Source organism: Zeus faber (assembly GCF_960531495.2).
Source record: "Zeus faber genome assembly, chromosome: 14".
Classification (NCBI taxonomy): Eukaryota; Metazoa; Chordata; class Actinopteri; order Zeiformes; family Zeidae; genus Zeus; species Zeus faber.
In genome coordinates, this window is record NC_137200.1 from 16,464,815 (window position 1) to 16,490,148 (window position 25,334).

General features: G+C 43.1%; 2 protein-coding genes across 2 annotated transcripts; one reads left to right on the top strand and one right to left on the bottom strand.

Annotated features, from left to right (window-relative positions):
* Positions 1 to 1,964: 1,964 nt before the first annotated feature.
* LOC307239873 (vasodilator-stimulated phosphoprotein-like) lies at positions 1,965 to 9,762 on the bottom strand (the record flags this gene model as incomplete). Its single annotated transcript, XM_080013452.1, has 14 exons — positions 1,965 to 2,035; positions 3,566 to 3,623; positions 4,135 to 4,204; positions 4,548 to 4,646; positions 4,776 to 4,818; positions 5,178 to 5,220; positions 5,407 to 5,440; positions 5,547 to 5,644; positions 5,950 to 5,984; positions 6,087 to 6,301; positions 6,545 to 6,611; positions 7,385 to 7,565; positions 9,129 to 9,300; positions 9,758 to 9,762. The coding sequence occupies 14 exons, from the start codon at positions 9,760 to 9,762 to the stop codon at positions 1,986 to 1,988; spliced, it is 1,170 nt and encodes a 389-aa protein (XP_079869578.1). The 3' UTR covers positions 1,965 to 1,985.
* Positions 9,763 to 13,691: 3,929 nt separating this feature from the next.
* On the top strand, positions 13,692 to 24,609 carry LOC307239683 (four and a half LIM domains protein 1-like). The gene is made up of 6 exons (XM_080013198.1): positions 13,692 to 13,800; positions 20,930 to 21,117; positions 21,937 to 22,111; positions 23,024 to 23,193; positions 23,636 to 23,822; positions 23,966 to 24,609. The coding sequence occupies exons 2-6, from the start codon at positions 20,962 to 20,964 to the stop codon at positions 24,115 to 24,117; spliced, it is 840 nt and encodes a 279-aa protein (XP_079869324.1). The 5' UTR covers positions 13,692 to 13,800; positions 20,930 to 20,961; the 3' UTR covers positions 24,118 to 24,609.
* The last annotated feature ends 725 nt before the right edge of the window (positions 24,610 to 25,334 follow it).

The following is a 25,334-nucleotide window of genomic DNA, read 5'->3' on the forward strand; positions in this document are numbered from 1 at the left end:
GGGAAAAACCGTTGCAAATTTACCGGAAGTCACAGAACGTTGGCGTACCTTGATTATTTTGGGGAGCAGGGCACTTTGTGACATCATCATTCAGTTTGTTATACACGTGCAGGTTGCGTCTCTGGGGGGGCATTTGCACCCGGCAAGGTACGTATTTTCATCGTCATCGCAATATCAACATGCGTGATAAACACATTGCAAAAGACTGCCTGAAACGCAATGAATAATTTATAATTTATTTTATAAATCTTTGGATGGCATCCGAGAGACGGACGCCATCCGTAATTGATTAACTAGTGGACTAGTCTGTAGAAGACACGGATGTGAAGCAGACACACGGCTGTCCAGTTGAAAGTGCTCCAAAACAACAAGTGATGGTGCGTTCACAGCATTCGGAAAACTTTGAAGTAATGCTGGATTCAATGGAAGTCGGATAACTGTAATTTGTGTTGTTTTCCACCAGATATTTATTTTATTTCAAGAGATGTTTGTGTTGAGTTTAGAATTTATTGTGTTATTAGTGGACCTGGACCCCGTGTATTGCTCTCTGCAGCTATGTTTAGCGTAATTAGGGCTCTAGCCTGTATGACCCTATTGTTATTGTTCGGGCGAAAATTCTCAGAATTTTGAAGCCTAAAACTATCAGGAATATCAGCTTCTGTGTAACAAACGAAAACTGTTGACATCTTGTTTGAACCGCGCTGTAACAAACATCTTGTGGTTTAAGTTGCATCCAAATCGATCCACATACGGACATGAAACCGACCATATTTAGATTAATATTACAAAGACGAGCCAATGCATGTCACGCTGAAATATGTTCAACCCGGCTAAAACTATCTGGAAGACAAACTTTACCATAAACTACAAACACGGTTAAGGTGATGTTTAAACCGCTATGTCACAAGGATCTTGTGACACATAGTGACATCTAATAATAATATTGTTATTATTATTATTATTATTATTATTATTATTATTATTATTATTATTATTATATAAATAATATATGTAATTATAAATAAATGTAATAAAATTTCATTATTTATTTTTCTCCAGACTGTTAACCTTTTTTTGAATGCTATTTTGACAAATTCCAAAAGAACTAATTTTGATTCTGATTCCTATTCTGATACAAAAAAGGAAACATGTAAAGAAAAATGTGCAGCCAGCTGCAGTCATTCAGAATCAGAATCAGAATCACACAGACAGAGGGAGCTGGAGATGATGCAGGAGACTGGTTGACTAGTGGTCAGTCATTGCTGGAACTGGAGCTACTGGCAGGGACACAGGGAAACAGTCAAATCACTGGGACCAACACATTTATCTGAACAAAACAACAAATGTATCCGAAAAATGAATTTAACTCTTTATCTTCACTAGAGCCTCCGCTACAGCCATTTCAAAGCCTTGTGTTCCAGAGTCCAAGACAATTGAAGAGGAAGGGATAAAGGACATAAAAAGGTTGTGAGAAGGTCAACAGGAGCCGGTAGTTGTCGTTAAGGTTGTTGCTGAGGATGAACCTCGACGCCTTGAGGATGTCTGATAGACAGAAAACATTATAGAAACAGAAAGACCATGAGAGCATCTCACTGAGGAACAGGAAACCACACTTTCGCGGTGTCCTGTGTAGACCATTTTTTTTTTAGAACCACTGTGCTGTGAGAGTTTGCCATTCTTCTAATTCGATAAACGAGAACCAGACCAGTCGGCTCGGCTCGGAGTTGTGAAGTCAGGGGCCGCAACACCATGCTTCATGTGGTTTGACTTAAATTGCTATTGCTATTGCTCATACAACTTCACCAAAATATGAACTTTAGACATATTTTATTGAGATCACATCACTTTTATTTGTATGCTTAGTTGGTTTTATTTATTTGTTAACAATGGTACAAAATGGCCTCATTTTATTCCACAGGCACAAACACATCCAGTTAGAAAATACAAATCACTCTATATCACTTTGTATCCATTTATTTTTTCTTTCACTTATCTTCAGTGTTTACGCCGGACCCATGTAAGTGCTGGATCAATGCTGGGAGACAGAAAAGAATGAGAATTAGATACCACAGAACTTCATCTTTCATCATAAACTGTAAACCCTTTTATTTCCCCCTGTGACAATAAAAGGCTTCACATCCTTCACTCTGGTTGGTATTTACATTACGTCCCAAGCCAACTTGCACGACATGCAGGGGGCAGCGAGTGCCTGCTGACCAGATACTGGATGTGGCGAGGAAGCACCCGGTCTCCGAAGTTATCGTCCTTGGGGACTTTAACAAAGGGAATTTAATACCCTAACTCCCTGAATACAAGCAATTTATTAACCGTCCGACAAGAGAGGAGAACACGCTGGATCACGGACCCTATCTCCCATCAACCCCAGCACTCCACCACCTTCACCCAACCCCCCCTCAACAGGGGCTCCCTCGGAGACCCTCCTGAAACACCCAAGCTGAGCACACTCTCTCCATCACACCTTCTTTCTCTATTCAGGAGAGAGACGTTAACAGGCTCTTCAAAGGGCAGGAACCCCAACAAGGCAGCTGGGCCAGATGCTGTCTCCCCCGCCACGCTGAAACACTGTGCAGACCAACTGTCATGGACATTTCTTACACCTCATACCCCTTTTCCACTGCGGCAAAAACCGGGTAACACCCGCTAATATCCGGAATTTGTCTTTAGTGGGAAAGGTTACACCCGGGTTCCAGGTTATTGGCTCGAGCTCCGACGCGCTCATTTTCGCCCCTTTCACCGTTAATACACAGGAATATCAGTGTATCATTCCGTGGGGACCAGAGCGAAGAACCCCCACGCACCCCACTGGGCTCCGAGCCACTGTCCCAAGCCGGTCTCCGAAAGCTGGGGATTTTTTTTTTCTCCAATCGCATCGGAACTGTGACACGGCACTTTTTCAGCGTGTTCGAGACGTCGGACGTGGCACACCAGGAATAAAATAAGAGAACGGCATTTCTCCTGGCAATGGGAAAGGCTTCAATCGCCTATTTTAGTGGGTTAACCCGCATTTAAAAAACCCGGGTATACCCGTGCCAGCATGTTTCAAAGCCTCTGCCATCATTCCTGTCCCCAAAAAGCCATGCATCACAGGTCTTATTGACTACAGACTCGTGGCTCTGACCTCTATGGGGATGAACACTCCTTGTGCCGTGTCACCTATAGAAATGAATTTGTCTGTATTTTTTTTCCCACTTTGCAAACACTATATGAGGAAATATTAAACGGTATTTCGTGGAAAATGTCCAACTGAGCAAATTAATTATTGTAGTGGAGAAAAACAGAGCTCTCACATTTTCCCTGACATGTTATGTGCTGCTAGGAGAGTTGCCTTTTCGGTGTGAATCAGACTTTAACAAAAAGCAATAAACAACAATAATAATAATAATAATAATAATAATAATAATAATAATAATAATAATAATTAAATAATAATTATAATAAGGTGACATTTCACTGTTAACTTGAGCTCCGTGTATCCATCAAGCAGTCAACCAACTAATGTGACACTAGACTGCAATGACACAACAGGGTGGAAATTGGAGCTCACTTGTGATTATTTCCTCCTTCACTTTATGAAGCTCCTTCCTCACTTCCTCCAGGATGTCCTTCATAGAAACAGACGCACAGCACACACAGGCTTTACCATTAGAAGGTGGCAGTGAACATGACCATCACGCACTTCTGTAATCCTTCAAATAAAAGTTTAGCTTTCTGGAGGAAACAATCATTTTGACTTTAAGATACAGATACATATTGTGAGATTCCTCTCGTAGAATTCTAAAGACATGTTTTTGATTTCAAGTGGGAAGATTGAGGGATCGTAGGTCCGAGAGAATGTAGGGATGACCCCTTTCCTCAATAGTAAAGCTTCCTGGGATGTAAAATAGCGAGCACATTATTTTTTATTTATACAGATTTCTAGACCCAAAGTAACTAGTGTTTGAACAAATTCTTTGCGCTTTTATATTGTCATTTAGAAAATCGCTTCAGTTAAAATCACTTTAAAGTATACCCAGCTCTGTTATAGGACTATAAAAAACAGATACATCATATGACACCTCATTGTTGCTGCCAGTGTTATGTGAATATCAGCTGCGATAGAAGTGAGAAGCCAACCTGTTTCAGTTGTTCCATAGCGACTCCATCAGCCTCTGGACCGCCTAGATTTCTTTTCTCGCTCTTGATTCTGAGAGAGAAAAATTTAACATTAACCTGAAGTTAAGTAGTTTAGTCACCTTTGGGCGTCAAGTACAGAAATAATACAAATTACATACAGTATACACATTTAGTTTAAGACAGAGAACAAATGGATCCAAGGCAAGATAAGAACTAAAACAAGAAAATCGGAAAAGTGGTTTTCAGCCTCAAGAAGGGAAAGACCTTCTAAGAGCGCCATTTACCATAGTTCTGACGATTTCCCAAAATATTTTATGCAGAGACAAGGGATTGAAGGTTGAAGAGTGAGAGTCAACTCTAAATAAATGTACAGTATAGCAACATTCATTTTTTTCACCAGTGAAGGGACTGACCTTGGGGAGCAGGCAGGGCTGCAGGGGGTGGGCGTGGCAGTACCGGAACTGCGCAAACTGACGCCAGGGTCAGGCTGGTTTGTCATTGTGGATTTGGGCCTATGTTTTAAACATGCCGATTTATTTTTCTTATTGTCATATTCATAGACAGGTAGATATTGTCCATTACATTTGCTCAAAGGCAGTTTAAATCGACCACAATTATTGGCATGCGGGGTTACGTCTTACCTTGGCGTGTTGGCAGATTTTTCTCTGGGCCTTCCAAGGGTTTCTTATGAAAATAATAATATATATATATTATTAGAGTATTAGAACATGGTCATGTGATCACACTCTATCTAGTTAGTCTTTTGCTTGGTATATCTTCTTGGCTGACTTCCCTCACAATGACCCCGGGGATGTGAAAAGGCAACAAGGCGCAAGTTGCCTGCATGCTGCATCTTGGATGTAATTCAACGGCAACCTTCTTGCTTGAGATGAATGAAGTAAAATGCGCATTACAATGTCCTTTATTTACCGTGTGGTATGATACAGGGAGGCGTCCAGTTTTTAATCTGTGTGAAAATGATTTCTATGAATGTGGTGTTTAATGGTATTGGATGCATGTCCTGGATGAAGGAATCAACTCACCACCTCGTCCTGAGATCTTTGACGATGAGGGAACAGTGTCCCCCTACGGACAAAGCAAAGTTCCAGGATCACCAGCTTAAACACACCAAACTCTTCACAAACTCTGATGATACAGCTAAAAACATTTAACTTGATTGAAAATGTTATTATAGAGAAGCCGTATCGTTTATATTTACAGCTGACATTTCTCATGGATTTCTGTTGACAGGAAACCTTAATGGTAACTCACGTTTCTGGGCTCGTTCTTTGTCGTCACCATCCTCCTGGTTTAAAAATATAAAACAAAAAGCACCACAACAGGTATTAATATTGTATTGTGGTCCTTCTGTGGTCCACGGATTCCAAAATTATTTTTCCCTGGGCGCTCACCGCCTGGCGAGGATGTTGCTCAGCTCTCCCATGAGTCCCGGTCCGCCTCCATCTCCTGAGCTTGCTGTAGGTGCTGGTGCCGTGCCACCAACCTCATCCTACATCGCACAGATAGAAAACTGTGAACGCAGTAAGCCATAATGGCCAGGAAGTGATTGAGAAGCGATGCAATGCAAAACAAGACACTTTTACTCCTTACAAATTTTGCATATACCAATGGTGAAATGAGGTAAAACTTGGGCAAGAGGTGCAAGGTTGTCCCCTGCACTGACCCACCACCTGCAGGTTCTGTGTCATCGGCCCCTCAAGCAGACACACTGGCTGTCACGAGGGGGAACAAGTGGACTCTAACCCCTAACCCCAGCCTGGCTGCACCTCACGTCCAGCTCCACCTCATACCCACCTTGGTTGTTTTACGCAGGTTGACCCCCGCCAGGGCTGCCCCCAGACCAGCGCCTCCTCCAACCCCCCCTCCCTCACCTCCTCCTCCTCGTCCTCGTGCTCCTCCTCCTCCTCCTCCTCCTCCTCCTCTCCCGCCACCACCGGGAGGAAGTGACGACGGGGGGGGCCCCGGGGCAGATGGTGGGGGTGGTGGCGGAGGTGGAGGTGGGGCGAGGGCGCCGGAGGTTGCTGCTGCTGGGGCGGGGGCAGCGGGAGGCGGGGCGGGGGACGCAGGAGGGGTAGGAGGAGCAGGCGGAGCAGGGGGGGTGGGCGGGGGCGCGATGGCTTGCTGTCGCTCTGCCACCTCCTGCAGTCTGGAAAGAGGGAGAAAAGATAGAAAGATAGACAGACAGACAGACAGACAGACAGACAGACAGACAGACAGATAGATAGATAGATAGATAGATAGATAAATACGTTATCCCAGAGAAAAATTGTCAATAACAATAAAGCAATAGAATAAAAATATATAACAGAAAATGACAAAATATGATGTGATGACCAGGAGTGAGGACATGAGAGCAGTGACCTCCCCCGTCCTGGTGTGAAAGCTGTACCTCCTCTGCTGGTCCGGCTGCTCTGAGGTGGGTTCGTCCAGAGGCCGAGGGGGAAGAGACGCCTGACCTGAGGGAAATGATATGAGGCGGTCGAAGATAAGAGAAGATGAAACTGTACTCCCTGTGGGGGGATTCAGGTGTCCCAGCAGCAAAAAAAAACAAAAAAAACTCGAAAGGGATAAGAAGGAGATAAACACTTTACTACTATACTACTACTGTATGCAGTTGTTGCTTGCCATGTCTCAAGAATTTCAATGCTCAGAAGAGTCTGGTTTACTGTGCATTTGACGAATAAAACACTTTGCCTTTGAGGTTGAAAATGAACTATAAAATGAAAGTGAAAAAAACATATTTACACATCTATCCACATAGTTAATATGTATCACAGCAGCATTACAGAGTGCAACCAGTGATAGTAGCCATGGCAATCACAACAGAAGTATGGTTAAGTATAAAGTAAAGGGAAGTATATAATATATGCTATATACTATTTATAATGATTTATAAAACCAGGAGATCATCAGAATTACAAAGCACAACAGAATACTTTTAAATCTCAGGAATATAAAGATTCACTGATATATAGATATAGATATGGTGATTCAAGTGCTTGTGCTGATAAGTCATGGCAAGAAGGTTCTAGGTTCTAGGTTCCAGGCCAGGCATGGATCAGAACCTAGAACCTAGAACCAGTCCATGGAGTACTATGACTGGGGCTTACACTTCAATCCTGCCCAACAACAGCGGAGTCATGTGTCCGCTGTCCCAGGCCTACGTGACCAGTACGTGGCCGTTTTACTTCCCTACAGAACCACCCTACCGTCTGGAAAGAGGGTTTACCTAATTTACTCGCAGCAGAGAGCATCTCTAATGCATGCGTCATGGAGCTGGAAAACAGGGTGCCATCTTCCTTGCTGCTAAAACTGAGCCCCCACACCTGCCGGGCATCGCGCCACTGGTGGAAATTTGCCGTAGCTTGATTGTACTTCAGTCCCTTGAGGATGGGACAGTTGATCACCACCTTTGCACAGAACAAAACACAAAGCAGAGCGAGAAACAGTTGGGTTCCCTTCGGTCTGTGTGTCTAAGGTTCATATTACATTAGGTGTGAACCCCGAGTCACTCGACAAAACCAAATGACACAAACAGTCCAATGCATTGGGTGGAGGAGTGCAGACAGACGTTTGTATTTTTTCCTCTTATGGTGGAATCTTTGACTTATATTGCAACCATATGATTGTAAATATAAAGTAGAAAAGAGAAAATGACTTCTTATTCGAGTCCTGCCGGAGCCGCTGGAGGGGGATCGGATAAGAACTGTGAGATGAGGAAACTCTTAAAACTGTGTGGTGTAGTGTGTGCACTGCTGCTGCAGCGCCGTGGCAGGAAAGCCATGACGGTTAAATTGTGGCTGAATTTTTTTGGTTAGTTTTTTTATTTCTTGTCAAATGCAGACACCTTATCACAAACGTGTTGCTTTAAATTTAAACTTTTGATTCCTGTTTTTAACGCCAGTTCAATACAAATAATGCACAGAGCCTTCTTTCGCTTTAAAGGGGACCCATTAGGCTCCTTTTCCACAACTTCCCATAATGGCCTCTGAGGTACCCAAAAGATGTTTTTTAATTTCTTTTTTGCTGAAAATACCACTCAGGTTACGCATTCTAGCTATTATTACATGCCCCTAACTCATCCTGTTCCAGGACAGTCTGTTTAGTGGGTGGAGCTTTCTTCTTGAGGCCCCTAGTTATCAGAGCCAGTGTGGTTTGAGCATAAGTTCCAGGTTCTGTGAGCCAATGGGGTTTGAGCTTTACTCTGGGTTGTGTTGTTTTAAGTCCGTAAACTTTCACAGATTTCACCTTATCAGACCACCGAAATCTGTTTCTCCACAAATTTGAGGAAATTTGAGAAACAAGCAATCCAGTTGTTGAATCTTCACTCATATTAGATCTACAGGGCCTCATTTAAAAGTTTGCTCCGACTTTGCGCGATCCGAGCGGATCAACGTTGCCGTCAATACACAATTATTTTTTAAATACTTACATTTCCATCGTCTGCAGTTTTGTCATGGACAGCTGGTATAAATTCCTCTTTCCTTTAAAAGATTTGTGCTGGTCTGTGCAGCCAACAACAGAGCACTTGCCATGCTTGGCTCTTAGCTTAGCTCTTAGCCACCCGATCGGCTGGCGGTGGCGCTCCAGCCATGGGTGGAGTTACTCAGATGGGGGGCGGTTATATAATTCTAAGGAGACCCAAAGTGAGGTAGGGTTGGGAGACAAATCTGAACGGCTTGTTGAATCACATGTTTTACGATCGCGGCAGAAAAATTTCACATTCGTATTTCACAGTGTGCGTGTTAGTAGACCCATCAGAGACCCAAATGTATGTGCACAAGCACTGACAAAGTGAGTTCTTCATTATAGGTCCCCTTTAACCAAAATAGGCCGACAGGGTTAGACGATATGAGATATCAGTCAGTTGGTATGAATGCCAAAATAAAGCAACTGATAACATTGTCACGCAGCGTTAATAACAAAATAGGTTAAATTAAATAAAAGCGATTTCAAGAGAATTCGGATCGGACCTGCTGGTCGGCATTCATCTTGCGGCCCACCACCCGGAAGGTGTTGGCCGTGGGGTTTTGGAAGATCTGGACCCGGCTGAAGCACGGCATGTCGGACCCGGCCGGCATCCACCGCTTGTTGCCCTCATCGTACGTCATGACCGTCGCCCGCACCTGGCAGATGCTGCTCTCGCTGTTGGGGAGGAGATGGGAGACGGGGTGACGGGAAGGCGAGAGGTTGGGGAGGGCCAAAAAAAAGGGAGAATCACCGATAGATGGTTTACAGAAGAAGGAACAGGCCGTGAGGAACCTTGACGAACAAATCCAACACAGACTCATTTTGTCTGTAACCCCAAGAGCTGGTTGCAATCAAGATTTAGGATCTGAGGAATGTGTCTTGGGCCAAACTTCTGAACATTTACTTGAAACATGTCATCACCATTGCTTATATTTGGTCAAGAATTGAATGATAGATGAACACTTTGGCTCAGAAAGTGAAAATAGAGGCAACAAAAAAATTGAAAAGTGCACATTTATACTTCACCTTGCAGATAAAGAAACTGTTGAACTGACTTAATTAAAAATTTTACAAGCAGAGACAAGAGAAGTGACAGACCAACACCTTGATTAATACTGTGAATAATACTCACCCCATTTTTCAGCTGCAGACACAACGCAAAGTGTCCTCTTTCGACCTCCGACGCTCATCCTCTACGTCCGAGGCTACGAGACCTCTTCCGCCTTCTACTCAGTCACGTCAAAGCACATCCTCCCTCTCTCTCTCTCTCTCTCTCTCTCTCTCTCTCTCTCTCTCTCTCTCTCTCTCTCTCTGCCTCTGTTGTTTCAGCACTGTTTTTGGCTTTGACACATTGTCCTTATTGGTTTCATTCCTCCCTTCTGTTTCTCAGTTTCATACCAACCTTCTTGGAGCGGCTGATTTCAGTGCCTTTGTGGAAGTTTTGTCTGTGCATGGACACAGGAATGTTTACAGTACACGTTGGTCCTTCCTCTGTGTGTGTGTGTGTGTGTGTGTGTGTGTGTGTGTGTGTGTGTGTGTGTGTGTGTGTGTGTGTGTGTGTGTGTGTGTGTGTGTGTGTGTGTGTGTGTGTGTGTGTGTGTGTGTGTGTGTGTGTGTGTGTGTGTGTGTGTGTGTGTGTGTGTCTTAACTTTTACAAGAAAGATTTTTTTTAAACTGGGGGTAGGCACCATGACAGCAAAGAAATTGCAATTACACAAACTCTCTATGAGCCAGGGCCAAAGCCAAAAGGTCCCCGTTGAAATATCGGCTTGGGGGAACTTAAAATGTTCAAAGTCACAGTTGCAATTACACCATCTCTTTATGAGCCAGGGCCAAAGCCAAAAGATCCCCGTTGAAATATCTACATGGGGGAACTTAAAATGTTCAAAGTCACAGTTGACTACTTTCTCAAACATAAGCAAGTACAGTAGCTACATTCATTTCAGCTGTTACGATAGTACCGTTTGAACCACATGAAGAGAAAAAAAAAACGCATCAACAGAAAACACAACCGCATCAACAGAAATCACAAACAAATTAACAGAAACCACAACCGCATTAGTAGAAAACACAAATGCATCAACAGAAAACACAAACACATTAACAGAAAACACAACCGCATTAACAGAAAACACAATCATATTAACGGAAAACACAACCGCATTCGAATCGTTAGTGAACTTCAACTCTGGAATATCTCACTTAAATGGCTGAAACAAAAATGGTGGATTGATATAATAGTTATAGTCCAGAACTGCGTGGAGAGGTCGGAATCTGGATCAAACCTGCTAATTCCACCATTTCATACCATTAACTTTGCAGAATTTACCTTCAAGGCAGAAATCCACAGAAAGGCTTAATCATGAACTTCTTGTTAAAGTTTAATGCAACTGGTAAGAAAGCGTAGCAATTTGCTGGACAGGAAAATATGAATGTATGAAATTGTGTGATTTTAGAGTAAAATGTTACCATTTCTTGGTAAATGAATGAGAATAAAAAGGATTCGAGCAACGTTTTCAGAGAAAATCTGGCACAAGAGATTTCCTATGGGGAAATCGAGAAATCCGCCATCTTTACCAACATTTCTATCCTGTGACACCTCCCGCATATTTGCACGCACTCATACATTATACATCAATGGATAAGGACAAGGATTAAGGAAAAGGATGTTTGTTTATTGTCCTTCCAGAACAAGTTATACACGAAAGGGAATGTAATAAGGTACTCGGGTCATACAACCGCATTCCTATTCATGGTTTTCAGGTAATGAAACCATGAACCATGAACCATAAAGAAACACCAAATAAATTACCATTATTATGCAAATGATTCACAACTGAACTTATCCCTATCTCCTGATGACCTACACCTCATACACTCCCTCACTCAGTGCATTAATGATATTAATACTTGGATGTCACAGAACTTATTACAACTGAACAAAGATAAAACAGAAATACTACTTTGGTGCAAAGTCTAAAAGACAAAAAGTTCCAGCTCATCTCAGTTCTCTGTCTCTGGAGAGCAAGAATGAAGCCAGAAGTCTGGATGTAATCATAGACGGCGATCTAAATTTTAAGAGCCATATCAATCACATCACAAAATCAGCCTTCAACCATCGATAAAATATTTCAAAATAAAGAGGCTTCCTGTCAAAAGCAGACTCTGAAAAATGTATCCATGCATTCATAACAAGTAGATTGGACTACTGTAATGGCCTATTCACTGGCCTCCTGAAATCACTTGTGCAGCGGCTACAGTTTATCCAAAATGCGGCTGCACGCGATTTCACTGGGACAAAAAAGTTTGAACACCTCACACCTGTTCTTAGATCTCTACATTGGCTTCCTGTTAAAACTAGGATTGGTTTTACGATTCTGCTACTTGTGTATAAAGCTCTAAATGGCCTTGCACCTCAGTATATAAAATAAATGCTCATTACACACAAACCAGCAAGAACTCTCAGGTCCACAGGCAGTGGTCTTTTAACCATCTCTCGCACTAGCTCTAAAGCAGGGGAGGCTGCCTTCTGTATCTATGCCCTAAGTAAATGGAACACCCTGCCTGTGGAAAAAGGTTAAGAGCCTTGCTGTTCACTACAGTCTATGACTGAGTTCTGTGTGTGTGTGTGTGTGTGTGTGTGTGTGTGTGTGTGTGTGTGTGTGTGTGTGTGTGTGTGTGTGTGTGTGTGTATGTGTGCGTGCATGTCTGTATTGTGGTGTGGGAATAGTGTGGTGAGCAACCACAACTGATCTGGATCTAGGTGATTGGGATCAGGGTGGCTGCATACCTGTTGCTCGTTGGTTGGTCTTACGAGCAACAGGTTCAAACCCCCATAACCAGACACACTCCAGAGATGAGCCCGTGTCATGACATGTTCTAACTAATTCCAGCTGCCCCACTCTCTACAATAAACTGATGTTTACAACCTCCCGTCGTCTGTGTCTCTGTGCTGGAGGACCCTGAAAACGCCAACTTGTTGGTGAAATGTGCATGTGCAGCTTATGTCGACCAGGGGGCGCCAGCAGTATGGCCCAGGCTGTGGCCCTGTTGAGAAATCAAACTTTAAAACTTTTAAGTTAACTGCTGTAAACCATTTTTTTTTGCACAAATTTAAAAAAAATACCTGATACAAGATGTTCTTCCTGTGACCTACACCCAGACTGTCCCTTATCTTTATAAGTAATTTTACACATAGACTGTGTATTCTGAAGAAACGTCCACAATCTCTACATCTCTCAACAAAAAAGCAGTTAGAACCTTATTTTTTTCCCCCCATCTTATGTTAGGCTTTCTGGTTCACAGCTAGCTTTATTTCATTTTTTATATATGTAAAATATTTTATATATTTACATGAAATAATCTGGTTGATTTTTGTTTGGATCACATGTATTTTAATTTAATTTAATTGTTTTTTTGTTTGCTATTTTTTTAGGTTAAATATTTTGTTGCTTATCATTAGCTTTAGTGTATATTGTCATATTTTATTGTGTGCACTCAACCGTTCTCTTGTTCACAAGCATTTCAACAAAAGACACTGTCATCTTTGTAACCTTTGTCCTGTATCATAATGTTGTTCAGTAAAAAGAACTAACTGTCCTGAGACCTGGTTACCACTGCAACTAAAAGCATTTATAAGCATTCTGTTTATATATATATATATATATATATCGATCTTCAACATGCGTATGTGTATATATGGTTCCACAACTTCACAATCGACAAGTCATTCTATCTATCTACCTACCTATCTATCTATCTATATATCTATCTATCTGTCTATCTATCTATCTGTCTGTCCATCTGTCTGTCTGTCTGTCTGTCTTTCTATCTGCTTATTCAAGTGCATGTAAACGCACTGATGTCTCTCTAGCAATCACTCTCCTCTTAACTATCGATCTTCAACATGCGTATACATCCATTGTGGGAGTACTGGATTCCTCTTCCTTCCTGGCACCGTTCCACGACTATTTTATTCTTTCCATTCCTCTCGTGAAAGGAAAGAACTATACACGATATTACACGGTCCAGCGTGGTGGTGGGCCGGCTCCAAGTTCCATCTCTCCAATTGGTCGTCTTGTTTTCTAACCTCCTGTCAGGAGGAGTGGAGAGGAGGGCAGTCTCCAAAACTCGACTTCAGAGCAGAGAGGGTGCACTTCCTTCATCCCAGGCGTGGTAAGTGGCTTCAAATATGTCTTTTTGCTTCCAACTACTGCAACATTGTTTTTGGGGTCGCGTTCAATGTAGTTAGTATGACTACAAAAAGGTTCTTGCCCTCGCTTGAAGTCCATTAGGCCTACAGTAGTAAGTAGTTTTACTCAGGCTTTGATGTGTTTTTGTTACACACCCATAACTCGCTAAAAGGGAACCATCGTGTATTTAAGTCCTTTCCGTGTTCCGTTTGAGGAACTGGTCTTAGAGTTGTTCTCTGGGGCGTTGGCTGTCTGCGCTCATATATGCTGACTCCTGAAAGCCCTTTCCTAAAAATCTGTTTTCGGTTAAGAGTCGTTTTTTTCCCCCCTCTTCAAACCAGGAGGGAAGGGAATTGCTGAGGCAAAAAAAAATAATGCTTCACCAAGATCAATTAAAATTCCTGTCCAGCTATTTTTCATCCACTACACCACTACACACACACGCGCATGGGCGCACGCACGCACGCACACACGCACACACACACACACACACACACACACACACACACACACACACTCATAACTAAGTGTAATGGTTGGAGTTTTTGAGCTATTAGAAATGGCAAAATTAAGTTCTAAGAGGTAGAAGACTTCATTATATAATTATGTCTATAATCTACTATTTCGATTATGGACAGGGTACACAAACAAATGTAAATTGCAACAATATTCGATTCATTGGCTTGGATTTTGATTTGTCTTGTGACGTGGTTAGGAAATAAGTTGAGGGACACATGTTGTCGTAGGTTAACAGCTCTTCCTGATGTATGTATGTCAGGGAAAATGGGAGATCTTTGAGAGTTTGTTCGAGTACAGCAAAGAGTACTTTGCTCAGCTGGACATTCATCTTGTTCCATGAATGAGAGTTGAACTTTTCTTTTGTAAAGTGTTTGCAGAGTGCGCAAAAAAAAAAAAAAATAAAAAAAAAAAAAAAATTGATGCCTCATAGGCGATGCAGCACTCCAATTATGGTGTTTGGACAGGATCTCCGGTTCACCACGCGAACAACTACGGGCAACGAGCAAGCGCAAGTGCCTGCTTGGTGCCAACTCAGTTGTGAAATAGAACAAGATCAAGCACATGTAAGTGTGTGTGTGTGTGTGTGTGGTGACAAGCCTTGGGTGTGGTTTCTGGATACAATACAGACAATACAAGACGGACGGATGGACAGAAAGACGGACAGACGGACAGACAGACAGACAGACAGACAGACAGACAGACAGATAGATAGACAGACAGACAGACAGACAGACAGACAGATAGAGAAAAAGATATTGCTCGGAGGCGTTATTCTGTTGGAGCAGCACTGTCTGTTGCTTCACTCAGATGCCATTTAAAGCCCACTGCGCTGCTACACGCTGACCTCACTCCAAAACACATAAATCTGTCCCGTATCGGTTGCATGCTACGGGGCTTTTGTCTGGAATGTGTCTAAACTTCGCCAATGAAAACAGCGGGTCTCCTTTGTGCACTGTGCACACTCAGTAACAGTGTTTATTTGTTTTAACATGCCTGCATTACTTTCTTTAAACGGTGTGATCTGTCCCGGCAGAGGAAAAAACAAAAAAAAACAAAACAAGAGCTTCCTTAAAGAAATGATTTTGCATGGCATCGCGGCTACGAAAAGATGTTGTATTGATCCCTGATATAAAAGCATTGCATGTTTTACTTCTCTCATGCCATGATTTCGGTAAATAACCATACTGGTGTAAAATTCCCCCACGAAAGGCTTCTCTGCCGTCCAAATCGGGTACCCACAGATGCCAATAACTCTTACATCCATATTCCACATGCGTATGAAGATTTTACAGAAAAAAAAAAACCCCAAAAAACCCCACAAAAGGTGATTGATAGTGGTGTAAAAAACAATCCTGAATGGCAACGGCAGTCGATGGGGGGGGGGGGGGGGGGGGGGGGGGGGACAACAACTGTGCTCCCCCAGACACGAGCACATTAAGACAATGGTCAGCGCAAGACGTTAATAAAATGAGGCCTATTAGGTTAGGAGTTCATGTTCTGTCTGTCTGTCCTGCGTTGGTGCGGTGCATGTGAATGTGCGCTGGCATGAGCTTATCACCAAGGAATTCGGCCGAGAAACAGGAAATCGTCAGCAGGAGTTGGCACACTCTGCACACGCACACGTAGTACGTGCGCACGCGGGCACACACGCGGGCAGACGCGCGCACACACACGCGCGCACACACACGCGCGCGCACACACACACACACACGCGCGCACACAGTTTCCTGCATTTCCTCAGGGTGCACTGTCTCTCACCCCCTTCTTTCTCCCATTTGTTCTTTAATTGCCTTGCCATGTTTATTTGGGTTTTTCCCCCACTCTCTGCTTTTCTGCTTTGGCCTCAGTTCGTCCTTCCTCTTCTCCGCCCCGGACCGTCTGCCTTTTCACTCTCTCTCTTTCCGCATCTAAAATGCGTGCAAAACCCTCCTTCGCCACATTAGATGATGTCATGATGCCTTCTTTACATAAAGCTCTTTCGTGGCCGGCTGCTGGGGCTTCAGGTTTTGTGGGAGGGACAGGAACTCAACCCTTTGTAATTACCCGAGTACCAGAGGCAACGTAATTACAGTCGGGAGCCAGGAAGAGACGCGGTGAAAGTGTCTGATGGCGAGAAAAAAGAGATGAAGAACTGGTTAAATGTGAATCTTTTTTAGTATGAAATCAGCGCCTGTCAACTGTACAGGCGTGCGCAGACACACACACACACACACACACGCACGCACGCACACAACGCACACACACACACACACACACACACACACACACACACACACACACACACACACGCACACACGCACGCACGCACACAACGCACACACACACACACACACACACACACAGGGCTGGGGTCTGGATTGTCCTCCACATCTGGTGGAGAAATAACCCTTCATACATCCAGACAATTGCAGTTTTCAGAAGACATTTAAAAACAAAACAACAACAAAAACAACAACATCCATTGAGGTTTGGAAAAGCCATAAAGTGGTTTGGTTGGGAGGGACACCAGAGTGGTTTTAACCATCGAGGAATGTTTTTTACGGCTTCTTACAGAGTAAGTAACGTACTAAAATAGAGCTGCATGTCAGAGTCCGTGTGAAACTTCAACCTTTCGCCCCTCTGTGTTTCTTGCCGTGTGCATTCCAGCTGGTTTCCTGGCAGCCATTGTTCTGGCCTCAGCGGCGATCGAATAACGTCTCGTTGACGCCGGCACCACATGAGGTGCGAAAGTCCTCCACCCGCGCAGAGCGATCAGTCACCGCGACGGGTGTGAGAATGGAGACGTAGGATGTAGTTCCAGCTTCAGGAAGTACACAAGGGAGGGAAGGGGAGTGACCGACGACCTCATTCTATGATCTCATTCCTGAACCAGGAGAGGAAATCAAAAACAAATTTGCAGTCTACTCACACCTACGACGGTGACAGTTTGTCAATATTTACACAAATGAGGAGATTGCGCCGCTTGACCGCTCAGCCAGCAAACCTTCGGTGATTCGTCATCAATTTGCATTTGAATTTGTTTCCTGCGAAACAACCACGCGATCGATATACTGTTTGCATCAGTGATGAAAAAGTTTGCCAAAAAGTTTGTCTCTTTTTGGAGATTCCACTCTTTTAGAGCAACCTTCTAAAAACATTTGCTCAATTTTTCTGCCTCTTCGTTCGTTCGATTCAGTCGGCGTAATGAGTCAGAAGAGTCGGTTCGGCTCTGAGTCGCGAATGGATATTTTGTTTAATTTCATTTCCGTCAAAATGATTCATTTGAAAAGAATGCGACGTGTCAATCAACCACATTCAATGTGAATTACCGCACATGCCTTCGACCTTTTTCCACCTGAATCGAAAACCAATTATTGCTATCTGTTCGTAGCGGACACACCCGCCGTCACCCGTGACTCGCGGCTTTCGGGTCTTGACGTTCGAGATTCGAGTCTCGGTTCAGCCTGTGAGTCGCAAACGAACGACTCCTTTGCCCGAATGACTCTGGACCTCTGAGTCGTTGAAAATAATTGTTCGCTACTAACGATTCATTTGTTGGTGACGCGTCCCGCATGACTCTAGCTTGTATCGGCCCGCGCTCTGTTCTCAGACGGAAGATGTTGCCCACCTCTTTAACAACCTCACACGCACTCGTGCACTTTGAGCTCGACTCGTGAAAGTGTCTGAACCGTCACTTCTGATATCAATAAATGTCTATCTCTCACTTGTTGTGACGGGTGTTGAAGCAACAGCGTCCAGTTCAGGAAAAAAAAAGCTTTTGCCGTTACATTAGCGTTAGAAACGTAATTAGTCGTCATGGTTGAGCCAACGGCTCAAAAAAAGCCCTCTCCTGACAATTGAACAAAAGATCGGAAAGTGCAAAAGAAAAAACCCGCGCAGTAAAATGTTTGAGATGATCCGGTCCAAAAAACAAGTCCAAAGAACCCACTAACCTGGCGCTGACCGACGTTTGCTGTGGTCTAAATTGACAGAGCCTTGAAAGTCAAGAAACGAAAGAGCAGCACTTCAAACTTCACTTATTATTTTAATATTGTAACCCTTTATATTTCAGGGGTAAGTTAGTTGCTATACTGAGTCAAATAACAGAAAGAGAGATAGATAGATAAATAGATAGATAGATAGGGTTAGGGTTACTATCCATCCGACTATCTATCTAGCTATCTATCTATCTATCTATCTATCTATCCAGACAGACAGACAGACAGACAGACAGATTAGACGAAAGTCTAAAAAGTCTAAGACGAAAGTCTAATCTATCTATTTATCTATCCAAAAAATTCAGCGTCAGGTTGAATCCCACCTAATGGCTGTACGTCCATCTTTTTAAATCCTGGTGGGATCACCCCAGGGGTCAGCATCGAGCCAAACCCAACTACACATGAAGTGAATCTTGGTTGGTTGCTGGTGACTATGGGAGGGAAATGGTTTAGTTTATCGTTTTCATAGCTTTCTTCTAGGGAGTGGTCGTGTCAGTGGTGGAAGTTGTGTGTGTGTGTGTGTGTGTGTGTGTGTGTGTGTGTGTGTGTGTGTGTGTGTGTGTGTCTGTGTGTGTGTGTGTGCGTGTACATGCGTTTCCAGTTCTTGTCAAAAGAGCCCTCAACATTCCAGATCCCACCACATTATTCATACCAGCATTCCTTTCACTCGCCCTTCACCTCCATGCCACTCAGACAAGCGTGCGTACACTATTTACACACACACACACACACACACACACACACACACACACACACACACACACACATACACATACACGTCACGTACTACTCACAGTTAAAGGACGTAAGAAAAAAAACCCAGAAAAATCTATCCCTGATTTCACACTCTCTTCCCAGAACAGTTTCAGAAGCATTCCTCATGGTCATTCAGCATGAACAAACTCACCACATGGCTTAGTCCGTGTGTGTGTGTGTGTGTGTGTGTGTGTGTGTGTGTGTGTGTGTGTGTGTGTGTGTGTGTGTGTGTGAGAAGCAGTGTGTTCATGAGTTGCTTCCACCCATGCAGTGAATTTACCAGAGGATATCCTGACGCTGTGATGATGAGATCCATGATTGGGAATTTCGGTGGTACAGTTATTTAATCTTCATCTCGCATCCAGCCATCCATCTATCCCTCCATCCATTTATCCATCCATCCACCCATCCATCCATCCATCCATCCGTCCATCCTTCCATCCGTCCATCCATCCACCTGTCCACCCATCCATCCATCCATCCATCCATCCATCCATCCATCCATCATCTTGTAGGTCCTTATTGCTGTCCAGGTTACGAGAGATATTAGTTTGGAGACGCTATACAAACATAGGGTATACGTTTAGATCTGCATGCCTATATGGTATACGTTTAGATCTGCATTCGTAAAATTTCTGTTCAAATTGTCATGGAGGGAAACCTAATTGTGACGGCAGACAGCTGAGGAGACAGCTGCTGGGGCCACTGTTACTGCCACTGTTAAAATAGACTAATGGCCAAAGAATAGGAGCTCTGTTGAAAATATTGTTGGCGGGCAACAGAAACTGGATCCCCCAGAGGCGGATCTTGAAAGGGGAGCTCCAAGAACAGGCGTGTACAAAGGTATAAACGTGTGTGACGAGAAGAAAGCGTTTTTTCTGCAGTACCGCTCGGCTTCTTGCTACTTTGTTATAAAAGTCAGTTTGTGTACTCAACCTCACCTGGACAGCTGCATCTTCTTGAAGTTAAAGATTTGAAGACTCTCTGCACCACGGCAACGCCTGGTGTTTGGATATTTGCCATGGTTCAGCTGATAGAATAGTAACAGTTAAACGCTCATTGTAACGTCGATTTTGTAAAATTGTAAACGCTGTGTATGTTCTTCTCAGGGTACCAACAGCAAACTTACTTTGACAATTAAATGTGTGTGGGTTTTGGCCAGTAAAGGGTGACAGTATTAGTGGTTTGATATATTGTCCTTTGTTTTGCCGTCCTCCATCACAATTTATCGAGAACAACACTGAGAACATAGAGATAACAGAGTGAACCATGCACTCTACATGAGCCTGCATGTGCTCATAAATGTCTATTTACACAAGCTTGTCCCTCCTTTGTGGTGGTCGCAGTTAGTGTTTGGTTACTGAGTTTAATTTCTACACAATATATACTGTATACGTGTGTTGATACAAATATATGTGTTTATGAATTAAAAATCATTTGTACTGTAGAGCAATCTAACTAATGTTTCACATTGCAACGTATGACAGTGTAAGTGTGACTCCAATTATTTTTTGTTCATACTTTTTTATATCATTAACTCTAACTAACTAACTATATCATTACACTACAATATGTCATATCATGGTATCACAATGACTTAATATAATGACATGACAAAACCATTAAAAAGCAATAATGATTAATATTCTATTAATATATTATCGGCCATCCCTATTGCAGAGTTTAAAATCTCTTAATACTGTTAAAGTCTTGTGGTAAAAAAGAGGAAAAATCCACAGTTCAATCAGACGAAGCAAAGGACAATCAGCTTAACTACCAATGCTGTACTTTAAGACTTTAACATACTTGAATATTTTATCCACATTATGAAAACTGGTCCCTTCTCTGTGGCTCCCTCAGCTGTCGGTGCGAGTCCTTCCTGCGGCGGCGCCATGGCGGACAGCGCTCACTGCTTCTACTGTCGCGACGACCTTGGGGGAAAGAGGTTTGTCCGGAGCGAGGGCAGGCCGGTGTGTGTCCGCTGCCACGCCAAGTTCTGCGCCAACGTCTGCGCTGAATGCCACCGGCCGATCGGTGTTGAATCGAAGGTGTGTAGGAGGAGCGCAGGGTCTATTTCACCCGCTTGCTTCAACCAGAAAAACCTCATTGAGAAAATCTGTGTTTGGGGAATAAATTAACAATTGTATTTATTTACAGGTTGTTGTTTTTTCAATATATGGAAAGGTTCTGGATAGAGTGCATTGTGTGGTGACTACTCTTCTGCTGTTCATTTTCCATATCTGTCTATTCTCATGAAGACATGTCTATTGTTCTAGCCCAGGCGTTCTTACTCCAACATCTCTCACCCGGGATTCAAATATAGGAAGTGCATGTTTTCCCTCCTTTGAGATATGACATGAGATAATGCCAAAACTTCAAATTTCACCAGTGTGAAGCAAGAAACGGCCCCTCCCTACTTAAACGTATTGCTTAAATTCTGCAACGCAAAATATAAGAAACATATTTAAACGGAATCAACATTTTGTTGTTAATTTAAAAGATATTTCCTGGAAATGGAAATCTTACCGAAAAGAAACACTAAGCGTAACAAACCCGGAATTGTCATGGCAGCGGTCTGTTGAGCGATGGAATTATACATTTACTCACAAGTAACTTAAATAAACAAACAGGTAGATTAATAGAATACATGTATTAATGTTTATTACGAGTACGAGTTTCTGAATGTATATTGTGTATTTAGTGTAATTAGTGTATATCAGCTTAGACTTGCTTGCCATTGATCTGCTGCAACGCCTGAATTTCTCCTATCAATAGGGGATCAATAAAGTACTATCTTATGTTATCGCTTATATTAAACATGTGCATGTGTACACGTCCTCTGCCACTCACTCCATCTCCTCTGACAGGAGCTCAGCCACAAGGGCCGCTACTGGCACGAGGACTGCTTCCGCTGCGCCAAGTGCTACAAGCCGCTGGCCAAGGAGCCGTTCAACACCAAGGACGAGCGCATCATGTGTGGGAAGTGCTGCTCCCGAGAGGACGCCTCGCGCTGCCACGGCTGCTACAAGCCCATAACCCCTGGTAAGACTAACCATATACAGTGGTTCCTTGACTAACGAGTTTAATGCGTTCCGTGACAGAGCTCGTAATTCAATCTGCTCATATAGCAAATCAATTTTCCCCATTAAAATTAATTGAAATGCCATTTATCCGTTCCAGCCCCCAAAAAAAACACCCCAATTTTTTTTTTGTTATGTGTTTTTAAATAAGAAAAATGTATTTATAAATAACAAATATTGTATAAAAACATAATCAAACACACTAAAAGAGAATGTGTAGCTCTCTCTTCTCTTCTGCCTTCTCGCAGATGATACCCTCCGTCACGCTATCTCCTGCGAGCTGCTCCTGCACACCAACAGCAGATTCTCCATCTTTTCATGGACAGCGGTCCGCAGCATAGACATTATTTTAACGTCCTTGCCTGGTGTAATACCCTTTATCGTCTCCTTCTGCTTCAGTATGGTACATATGGTAGAAGTACTACGCTCGTACTGCCTCGCCAATTCCCATGGCTTCGGAAAAAAAATTGCCAAAATAGCTGCACAAAAAGCACAAAAACGCGAGCACAAAATACAAAAGCGATGCTTCCACGCTCAGGTAACCACGTGAAGTGAAGGAGTGAGACGCGGGATGCGGGCTGCATTCGCTCGCCACGCCTACCAGCGGCGGCCCCTGAAGCTTGCTCCTCGTAACTCAAATTTTTGCTCGCAAATCGATACAAAAATCGACGGAACGACGGCTCGTATGTTAGTGCACTCGTAACTCAAGGTACCACTGTACAAGACAAAAAAAAATCGTCAATGGAAACGGAATCCACGGCATTCACCATTTCTTCTATAAGTCAGGCGACTGGGATAAAGAATATTTTCTTATTTTTAGAGGAGTTAAGGCAGTTCATACTGAGATTTTCCCTCTTACCCATCCTCTTCCCAGGCACAGAGAGTGTGGAGTACAAGGGGAACTCGTGGCACGACGAATGCTTCACCTGCTGTCATTGCAAGCGACCGATAGGATCGCAGAGTTTCCTCTCCAAAGGAAGCGACGTCTACTGCAGCCCCTGCCACGACAGGAAGTTCGCTAAGCACTGCGTCAGCTGCAAACAGGTGTCACAGGGAATCTTCTGAACACCTTTACACACGAAAAGTGCATTTAACAGAAAGCACCTTCAAGGCATTGAAACAACATGCATTGAAACATACAGGCTGTAGACCCAGCAGTGAAAGCTTAAAACAACGTAGTGCAAATCTCGTCAGACTCAAAATATTGCATGGCCCTGTTACAAGAAAGGAGTTGAACGTTTTATTATCTTCAGCAACTTATCTTATATTTTTAACATGCTGTTTATATACAGTAGAGGCGTCAGAACCATTGAACACTGCAAGGGAAATATCAAATTGACACCTTTTCACCCACTCCCCGCACGGTGACTCTTACTCTGCACTCCATGTTCCCCACTGAGCTGCTGCAACGCCGGAGTTTCCCCATCGGGGGGATCAATAAAGTACTACCTTATCCTATCTTTTCTCTCCTCTCGTCTCCTCGCAGCCCATAATGTCAGGAGGAGTGACCTACCAGGAGCAGCCCTGGCACAGCCACTGCTTTGTGTGCAGCTCGTGCTCCAAGCCCCTGGCAGGGAACAGCTTCACCAACCACCAGGACCAGGCCTTCTGCGTTGACTGCTACAAGAACACTGTGGCTCAGAAGTGCAGCGGCTGCCTCAACCCCATCACAGGTCTGCTCAAGCACAAACTGACACACACAGGCGGAGGGGACAGAGTGAAAGACAGACAGACGGACAGACAGAGACGGGAGGGACGCATTGCCGTCGTACGCTAATCTCCTTTATATCTTGACCCCTTGTCTCCCCCTGCACAGGATTCGGCAAAGGCGTGAACGTCGTCAAATATGAGGGCAGCTCGTGGCACGAATACTGCTTCAACTGCAAGAGATGCTCCCTCAGTCTGTCCAACAAGCGCTTTGTGGCCAAGGGGAGGGACATCCTCTGCCCCGACTGTGCCAACAAGTGATCACATGGGAGGCCAAGCTGTGTACACTGTACACCACACTGTCTCATCAAGCCAATCTGGTTAGGAGTGGCACCCATTTCAATTTCAAAATTACAGTGTGATATTCTTAAGATTTGTCGTGTCTGAATTCAAGACTGGCCTATTTTTTACCATTACAACTTGCAGAAATGATTGTTTTTTACATTAGACTGATTCTGAAAACAGAGGGGCTATCGGCAGAAAGATTTAATTGCTGCATATTTGTTTAAAACATATTTTTTAGTTTACCATCTTCTCAGAGGTTTTTGTCTTATAACTGAAACCTTTCAATTTGAGTGTAAAAACGTGCTGTTATTATTATTTTTATATATATATATATATATGAGAATGTTATTCTATACTTTCTGTAGTAAGGAAACAACCATTTTAGCACTTTTCTACACATTTGAGATAAAGCTTTGACAAAAATATTGCATTTGGTTTCAATCTGTGTAAATAACAAATCTTATGAAATGGAATGTTGTTTCATTTGTGTACATTTTGTGGTCCAAGGATACATATCGTCTGCAAAAACACCAGCTTGTCACAATTTAGAAGTATATCCATCTATCATCTCAGTCTCCTGTTCCCCTTGGCAAATCTTCTAACAAATTCATCCATGTCTAAGGTATTTGTTATTGATCTCTCATGGGCCAGGATCACCAAATTCCAAAGAACTCTAACATGATGCTGAAGACCAAGGCTGTGTCACATACGCTTCATGAAACACAGGAAAAGCTTCCTTGTACTGCAGGTGTTTACACACAGTGGACAGGACAAAAAATGCCTGACAAAAATAAGCGTAATAAACAAAACCTTTACTTAGTATTTTTAGGTTTATGTTCAGTGACCATAAAACATTTAACTAGTAAGAATACATCTATAATAAAACATACTCTTCCCACACAGTTACGGGATGGTAGCTCAGGCAGTAGAGCTGGTGGTCTAGTGATCCAAAGGTTGCTGGTTGGATCCCAGGCTCCTCCTGCTAGCATGCTGTAGTGTCCTTGAGCAAGACACTTAACCCCTAATTGCTCCTGATGGCTGCGTCCGTCGGTGTTTGAACAACTGTAAGTCGCTTTGGATAAAAGCGTCTGCTAAATGACTAAATGTAATGTAAAGTTAATTTTTTGCAGGAAAAAATGTGTATATATTTTTACTTAAGAAATGATATTTCTCATTGAATATTAATATTAAAA